Source organism: Hesperophylax consimilis, chromosome 4 (genome assembly GCF_061612785.1).
Source record: "Hesperophylax consimilis isolate HC1 chromosome 4, BYU_Hcon_1.0, whole genome shotgun sequence".
Taxonomy (NCBI): Eukaryota; Metazoa; Arthropoda; class Insecta; order Trichoptera; family Limnephilidae; genus Hesperophylax; species Hesperophylax consimilis.
In genome coordinates this window covers 19,464,019-19,473,583 of record NC_142839.1, presented here as the reverse complement: position 1 = coordinate 19,473,583, position 9,565 = coordinate 19,464,019, and the positions used below count along the sequence as shown (strand labels likewise).

At 34.7% G+C, this 9,565-nt stretch overlaps 1 protein-coding gene across 1 annotated transcript in view; it reads left to right on the top strand.

Annotated features, from left to right (window-relative positions):
• The first annotated feature begins 6,555 nt into the window (after window positions 1-6,555).
• The window catches only part of LOC149424329 (G protein-coupled receptor Mth2-like), a 92,110-nt gene continuing 89,100 nt past the window's right edge, over window positions 6,556-9,565 (top strand). The window contains exon 1 of the mRNA XM_089651459.1: window positions 6,556-8,267. Within this exon, the coding sequence (XP_089507585.1) occupies window positions 7,184-8,267 (1,084 nt within the window). The 5' untranslated portion in view covers window positions 6,556-7,183. The remainder of the gene's footprint in view (window positions 8,268-9,565) is intronic.

The window sequence follows — 9,565 nt, the reverse complement described above, 5'->3', positions numbered from 1 at the left end:
AATACATAATGTACTGAATTAGAATTCTCCAATCTTCCAATACATAATGTACTGAATTAGAATTCTCCCATCTTCCAAAACATAATGTACTGAATTAGAATTCTCCCATCTTCCAGTACAAAATGTACTGAATTAGAATTCTCCCATCTTCCAATAAATAATGTACTGAATTAGAATTCTACCATCTTTCAATACGTAATGTACTGAATTATTTTAACATAGTTTTTTTGCGTGGTATTCTGTAACAACGGTAAAAACAGAAATAATTATTTTCCCGAAGTGCAGGGATCAGTATTTCGGTAGGGAACTTTTCATTATGAATATTTAATTTAACATTATCTCATATAATTCTCCAAAACAATATTCTATCTGTAAAACATTCCTTGCTATCACAACACATCTAAAATATTTTTTCCATTACTAAATCCATTTTGAGAAAAAAAAACTTTTCAGTAGTTATTACATAGTAGATGATACCAATTGAAAACTTTTTACTCTTAAAATCACACTACCTGACAATTATTTCACAGTTTAAAAAAAAGATGCTGCAGTTGTTAATATTTTGCATCCCTATGGATTAAAAGTTACAAAAAATATGTTATTTTTTATTACATATGTATGTCTTTTCCCTTACTCAATAGTATAAACAATTTTTTTCTAGTGTTTGATAAGTATCTATATAATGTATCAACCATCGCCTGATAGAAAAAAGGGCGTAAATAATGAAATCCAACATTTTGGGAGAGTAATTTTGTGGATCATTTAAAACGTTAAAACATCCATAGATATTTATTATTTTTAATTATCACGCATGTCGGCATCGGTATATGGCTAAGCAATTTAAATTATCACGTACAACGGGGTCGGTATATGGTTAAGCAATATTCATGGATATAATATTGGATTATCCAACTGTAAAATATTAAAGAAAAATGGTTTTTCCGTGATAATGAATAATAATTATATAGATGCTTATCATCTCCTTAGTATCTAGGTCGATCTATTGATCGAAATTACTATGACGGAATCAAATGCTGGTGACTTTGGTTTTAAACATTATAAGCTAACTAACAATCACGGCGTCTCTCTGTAAGTGTTGTCAGAGAGGGTGGACCGCCACACTATTCTGTCTTGTCAAACTTACTCCTTGCCTCAGTCACATTCATACATATTCTTGTATCATTCTGACTCTTGCCAGTCGTGACATGGTATTGGTTCTTAATTATTTTATTCACTCGATCTTACCATGTCTTCATCGGGCTTCAATTCACTTTCGCGTCTTATATTTTCCATACACTAATTTCTTGGTTTATCCGCTCTACATGCCCAAACCATCTAACCCGTTCTTTTGTTCATTTTTATAGCGACAAATGCAGAATATTTTGAAGATTATTTGTTTTTGGTTATAAATTATTATCATTGTTATTACAAAATTTTACATCGATTTTAGCACAAATCAACCACCCTTCCAAAGGCACAACATAAATAAATATATAGGTACCTACCTACAGATTAAAAAAAGACAGAAGTGAAACTTCTAGTATTCCTCTCTCTCTATTTTCATTTCATCATCTCTATTTTCTCTCTTAGGTTAGTTTGAAAATTAGAGGTTAAATAATTCAACGACGAAGCATGGATTTGCTTTTTCTAATATTTTCTTATAGATGAATGACGTTCGATTAATGTATAGTTCCAAAAATTTTCAATTTATTCACAAGTATACAATATTACATAAATAACAATATTACAATTAAAAATTACAAAGAAATTACAATGACAATTTACCAATCATGTGCCATTTTCATTGTCAATTTCATGAATATCATTTCCTAATGTCGTGATAATTGGGTTATGGTAACTAAAGTGCGAGATATATACATGAGCACTTAAATCCTTAATGAATCGTGCAAAAACTGCATCGATTGTTGTCCCGTGTCGGGAGAGAACGTTCGTGAGCGGCTCCCCCACCTCAACAAGCGCATATGGTGAGAGAGGGACAGTGAACGGTGAGCGGTGGTGGGGGTACCCGCATTTTCGTGTCGATCCTGACTCGGTTTTACTCCGTCCCCGAAAATCCATTACGCGCCTAAAGAAGTTTCACTTCAAAAAATCCACATTCAAATGTTCCACTTGTAGTGAAACAACACAAAACTGCGCTATATAAATGTTATGTTATTATTATTATTTAAATTGCTTTATGAAATGGAAAAATAAATACTACATTGGAATTTTTTTTAACTAGGAAGATACCTACTTACTTATTTTGGCAGAATTGATTCATTTTACTTAATACGATGTAACTACCCACTAAATATAAATGGTAGACGTAGAAGAAATAGGTAACAAATTTTATAATGCTCTAACAATAATTTTAAATTATACAAATTAATGTAACTTGAAGAAAAGAAATCGTTAATTATTTTCCTGCCAAATGAGACGGCACTGTTAAACCGTGTATTCTACATATTGCAGTCGCTAACTGGGCCGGTCCTATGCGGGCGCAATTGGAGCAGTCCGCTCCGGGCGCCGAATTAAAGCGCCAAAGCGCTGATAATATCTAATACCTAACAGTCCTAACACATCACCCTTAAGATTATTTTTCATAATAACGGCGCTACACAAAACACAAATCATCCTAATATTATTGATCGTAGTGATCACTTACCTGCTACCTACTACCTACTACCTAGGGCCTAGGAGTCTATAGTGATCAGTGATGATCACCTACCTACTACCTACTACATACTACCTGGGGCCTAGGCGACTACAATGATCACCTATCTACTACCTACTGTCTAGGGCCTAGGCCTCTACAGTGATCACCTAACGTCTACCTAGGGCCTAGGCGTCTACTGGTTTTAAAAAGAGGCGCAATAATTTTACTTGCGCCACGTGCCATTTGACACAGGGCCGTCCCTGGTCGCTAATATAGGTTTAGAGAAACCAAAAAAAAACTATTTATTCAAAATACCGGTCGGAGTTGGCATCGCGTTTGGGTCCCACCCAGGCGTAGTGTGTTCAATTCCTCGGCTGGCTAAGTCCTCCATCACAACACTAGCAACATTTTCCGCTTACTGTGGTGGTAGAAGGAGATTTTCAAATATTGTCACGTTATTCATAACCCGGGAATGTTTGTATTTCTTATATGAAAAAAAAGTTTGTTCGTTGTTTACTTCCTTCTTTGCCTCACTACAAATTTAAGTGTGTCAAGATGTACTATTATAATAACGTAGTTACATCTGTAATACTGTGGCTATTTTTTTGCGTGATATATTAATTGCCATTAATGTATGTGAATGTCCCTCCGGTCAAAACAAAATTATGGTGTTCTTAGTTGGGATAAAAAAAACATTTATCAAGTGCCAAAAAAGATGAACGGTTTTGTTTCAGGACTAATTAATTAGGGAAAGTAACCCTAAACAGTGACAGCTGACCCGGTGTGGAAAAGTCACGTAAATTAATTTCAACTTCTCGGAAACGGGCACAGGGTTTTGTTATTGGAAAAGCGCGACTAACTTATACAAAATGTCAATAATAAAAAATGCAATTAAAACAAAAAATGAATACCGCACGAGAGTCCCAACAGCTCCCAACTTTCTGGAGCCAGTGAGACTATGGCATTCCCAATTGGTGTATGTTGTGAGGCTGAAGTCAGTGTAAAGGGGAAGAAGATGGAAAATAGTAAGGTGGGGAAGTACCTGGCTATTCAGATCTGGTCACCATACACGGCCAAAGCCATTTCAAGCAACAACTCAATTCTAAATGCTGGTCTTGCACCTCGGCGATAGTGAAAGTATCTTACAAAATTATCATTGGGAACTACTTCAACCAAAGTTGACACTGGGTTTTATACATATTAAATTATTTATTTGTTTTATATTAATTTGTATTATTATATGAATTTTTTGATAAACATTACAAGATATTATTGTTACTCTACAAACCGCAATTGTAGCTACCCACAAACAACCAATATACCTTTCGTCTGTCGATATATTTTTGGGTTGACGGGATAACCCATCAAAATGACAATAAAACACACATTTGAAAAGTAGTTAACTATACACGATGTCCGTCGGTAAAGTGCACTAACTTCGGGGGGTTGAGTCTACATGATTTTAGAAGTAGAAAAGATGAGAATTTTTTTCAGAAATTCCAACATTTTTTGGTAAAAAAGTTGAATTGTTTGTGAGGGAAAATAAATATTTTTCTATGGAAAAAAATTTTGTATTGGAAAAAAAAGTTGGAATTTCGAAATTTTTTTTGTCTTTTTTACTCCTTTACTCATGTAGAATCACTTTCCGAAGTTAGTGCACTTTACCCCCAGACACCCTGTATATAAAAAAAATGTTAAATAGGTTACGTTGGTAATGTTTATAGGTTATTTCGTTCATCGCTTTTATTGACTTTATATTACTTCTTAAAGGTGTGTTGTATTGTCACTGTGTTGGGTTATCATGTAACTACACATGTAGCTACAAATCAACGATTTTCCTATTATTTTGAAAGCAAATAGTGTATTGACAATAATTTTATCATGCGGGCGCCCCATTTTAACATTTTTGTTTTTTTACTGCCAAATATAATTACCTAACGTATTTTTTAGTATTTTTCCCCACTTTTTCCATTTTTTCATCCTTTGAAGAAATCCGAGAATACGCAGAATGCTATTTTTATCTGACTTCTGTATTATCTCGTATCAATACAAAAGTCTATCAAAGAATGTTTTTTTATGACCGGGGGATATTTCCGTGTTCGTCCCCTTGGGTGATGACATTGTTAAATATTACGATTTAATAACGATATACCGTTGATAAAATAAACACTTTCAAAATATTAGTTATCAGAAAACAATCATTAAATATTCATCTGTCATAGACAGGGCAGGACCTGAGCTAAACGTCGCCTGTCCCTAGTAAAAACCTCAAGGGCGCTGTGTTAGGTGTTATCAGTGACTTGGCAAGTCAGGGTCGAGCCTGGTTATAAAGTTTCTTGAAACATTTAAAACATTTTATTTTGGCTGTATAATACTTATGTACAAACTGAAATAAATGTAAACTGTCGATTTCCCTAAAATTAATAAATAAATAAACATCTTATAGTGCGTATACATCTGCGAACCGAAACGCGAGCCGAGCCTCGAATTATGGGAAAGGAACGAAGCAACTACGAGTGGCGTTTCGCGCCATTTCCCATAGTTCGAGGCTCAGCTCGCATTTCGGTTCGCAAGCGAATACGCAGAATTACGCGTCTTACTTCTTACAGGGACCAACTTCTTGCACAGCGCGCAATGTAGGCAAGACAAATAATTACGCGTTTATAGGTCCTATTAGATAATTTTTATTAAAAGCAGTAAAGTTTATGAGCTTCAATATAATAGAGGTAGAAATTTTTTCTAACACATCTCGTATTTATTTAGCGCAAACTTAAAATCCATTCTAATTATAAGCGTGTAATGAATAAGTGGTGCGGTTTTATTGGCCCGCCGTGTATCTTTAAACACTAACGCTTGTCTCAGTTATTTAAGATTTTTACCACTCCAATTAATAATCTCCTAAATCTTTGAACCCCGCTTTCTTCCAAATTCTTAGCCTTATATTTTATTTGCTTAGTCAAAGTAGTAATAAAATGGTAAACACATGCGTAAAATAATTATCATTAGATTACACCGTCCGATGGTAACATTGCTTCTTCATTATGTACACACATCATTAAGTACAACCGTACCTCATAGACGGTACCATAATTACCGATTTAATTTTTTATCTCATTATTATTGTATTTTATTTCAGCTCAGTCGCCTTTATTATTGTATTTCATTTTATTTCTTCTCAGTTTTATTTCAATTTATTATTTTATTCTATCATTTTATAAAATTGTAAAATGGGGGCCTAAGCACGGGTAAAGTACCCAGTGAGGACCACATTATCAAATAATGTTTTAAAATATATAAAGAATCGTATCTAATAAAAATAAATGAAAATCTTCCACTTAATGTACCTAGTATTCTAAGAAAAAGATTTGTGTGATGTTATACATGATTAGATTAGACATTTAGTCACCTTGTCAATCATATTTTAAAAGTTTTTCCCATTACCTATTAACCCTCAGGATCCGACCAACTACAATAGCAGTTCTGTGAAATCATGACTTCCTTCAGGTGCACTGCAATGTGCAGTGTGCAGAACTAGGTTTTAGAAGTTTTGAACGCATTTTAATACTGTCCATGAAAATTCCTAAGTAAAATATTGATATTGTAGATGTCTGTCAATTATTTCATATATAATTTTAAATATTATATTTGTTTTTGAGATATTTACAAAATATTACCCGGCTTCTAAGGAAAGGAAACGTGCAATATCTGATAACACGCGGAGAGATAAGAATTTACCTCAAGCGCAGACATTAGGTAATTATATTAAAAATGCGTTATCAAAAAAAGTATTACTTCAGTCTTTAGAGTGCAGCGTATCGTGACACATTGCAATATTTAATAATAATTGTTTGTATTTGTAGTACCTATGTCATGGGAGTAAATACGTAAACAACGTCGAGTGTGGTAGTAAAAGTGTCGCGGATATCGGATGTAAATGTTTATAATTTTTTGCGGTTCGGTGACGTGGAGTTAATGGTGTTAATTAATTAGTTTAAAAAGTTAGCTTTTGTGTTTAGCTTTCAGTGGGAGGGCTGGGGGAGTGGTGGAGAGCTTCGGCGCGTCGTGAAGAGCTTATAGCATTAGCATTGCCAGTGCTTACTGCTTGTTGTTCGGCAGACGTTGGCAGGATCGCCGGGCGTCGCACGCGTTGCTTTAACACTTCCTCTGGAGGCTCCCAGGCGCGAAGTCTGAATTTCATCGGAGTGCAACCTATAGTTAATAAATTCTCTTATCGTTCAATTTTTTTTCGATTTTTATTAATATGAACTTCGTGAAACAATAATCAAGTGATACATTCATCATACGAACAAAAACAGAAGATTTATAAAGAAAACAAGTTCATTATTTGCTAAGTGTACAAACTTTGTAAAACAAGGAAACATTCTTCAAAACTAGTGTTAATATTCATGCCCCTAGTTTGTGTTAGTGACTGAACATCGCAACTTTTTTGAACATTGTGTTTTTTTATGAAATGAAACAATTTTATAGCAATTAATTTATATACCATCACTGTGAAATTTTTTGACAATGGAAGCACAAAAGTGGAGAAATAACATGTTATCTTTGGGAGTAATTTTACTCATCGCTCCTTCTTGTCTGTGTGGGTTTGAGAAAAATAATATAAGTGAGTTCAAAAATGCCTCCTTAGATAAAAGATTATGGGATGACTCTCCGGGCATTCATAAGTGCTGCCCTCATGACCAAGGCTTAGTCCGCTTGGACTTGGGAGACGAATTTATGTACGCATGTACAGAGGTATTCCGAGACAATAGAAATGGCACATTCAACGTATCTCTAGAGATCCCTCAAGTGCCTTTGAAAACCACTAGCATTGAGCTGAATGTGAAGATTGGTTTTCCTGCTGCATGTGAAGAAACAGAAAAATATTTCGAAGATCTGTTGAATTCAGCTGAAACGCTGCCCGGTGAATATTGTATCGATAAGATCTTTCTAATGGAGACGAATTCTACGAAAAATATTGGAAAAGGATCGGTAGTAATAATATCGTGCGGTGACAAGAAACCAGAAGCCGGTAAAAGCCCAGTTCCACGACTCCGCACCGTCCGGAAGTGCTGTATCGGAGATCAGGTTTTTGATACTGTCAATCATACCTGTATCAAAGCTAAGAATGATAGCACTTCTAAATCAAACAAATCAGAAGAAAATAACACCTCCGCTAACATACGTAAAGATATTCTGAGTTATTTTGAATATCTGTTTGACGAAACAGTATCCCTTGTCAACATATCAAGCGGATTACTTCCATGCCAATATCCTAGTGTGACATATGAGTACAGTTCGGTAAAATACGAATTTAGAATGCTCGGCAATAATATGAATCTAATTAGTAATGGGAAAGTAATGTCGTTTGGACCGGAAAGTTATTGCATCGACAGGTCATCCGAAGAGCCCGTCATAGTCCGGACGTGTTCTGCTCCAAGGAAAGACCTTCCCTTCGTCATCAAGTGTTGTCCGGAGGGCCAGACATACATGCCCGGCAACAATACATGCCGAGTGAAGTCTAGTTGTGCGGTCAATCCTTCGTTCGGCTTCTCTCCATCTTTCTACGACATCTCCGACCGGAATGCCCCCGCGCGAGTGGATCCACCAAGTAAAGTATTCGATTGATTTATTGTTATTAAACAACGCACAGCCGCCGTAGCCGTTACTGACACATACTAATATCTGGTCTCCTTCACAGCTGTGCAAACACACGTTAAACATAGGTAGAAGATGCGAATGAAATTATTTGCCTTGAATATTATAGTTTTCAATACCTAACTGAAATTTTTAATGAATTGAAATAGACACTTGATTTGTGATAACAGTTGGATTGTTTGTTATGTCTATGCTTGTTCCCCAATAATAATACGACTCGGAATATATTTGAAAGCGATTCATATTTTTTTCCTCTGCGCACACGTAATTGCATACCAGTATTAACGTAAGTAATACAAAATAAACTTAGGCTAGAGTCAATTTCAGATACATTCAATTTTTAATAAACGGAAAAGTGACAAAAAAGCTATGTAAGATTTCTCTCAATAATTAATCTACTTACTCAATTAAAAAAATGACGAGTTTTTAATTATGTAATAATTTACAACGATTTTTAAAATTTATAACAAATATCAGTTTCTTTTTGAGTGAGCGCTGCGAAGTCCTGTTTCAACTCGACCACTTTGCATTTCGTCTGTCTGTAAGTTTGGTTCAGCGTTTCAGGTCCGGTCAATCATTTTAAGATGGTAGCCGTGTTTTGTGGTACCTTTTTTACTCCGCGAAGTCTCGTAACTACTGGTCATAGACATCTATATATTTTCAATCCTGTTGTAACTGAATCAATGCTTGCGTATCCAAATAGTTTGACCATGAAAATACCTTCGCACACCTATTGGCCGCGGATACAGCTCGGCAAAAAATACCAACTCTAAAAAACAAAAAAGGGAAAAAAACTAGCTCTCAATAGTTGCAGCTTTGTAGTTTTTGTAATTTGCCGGCGTTTAGTATTTATTCGTCTCAGTTTTGTTATGTCTATTACATTCAAAGATGTGCAAAATGGGTACCCAAAACCATTTGAAATGCAAAATGGAAATGGGTCAGAACTTTTCCATTTGAAAGTGCAAAATGCAAAATGGTTTTTAGAAAAGCATTTCAAATGGAAAATACAAAATACCTATTTTCAAAATGTATTGAAAATGCAAAATGGTTTCTCAGGTCAAACAATTAAAATAATTATAGAATTTTTAAACAATTTTGTCATTTAATAATGGACATCAATGTAAAACATATTACATGATGGTAAATCCTTAAACACCACGACTACAGATTATGAAACCACAATTTTTTTTTTAAATTCACGTCATTGACTCCTCAGATTGTACATTCTGTGGTCTAGAAGTGGGAACTTTA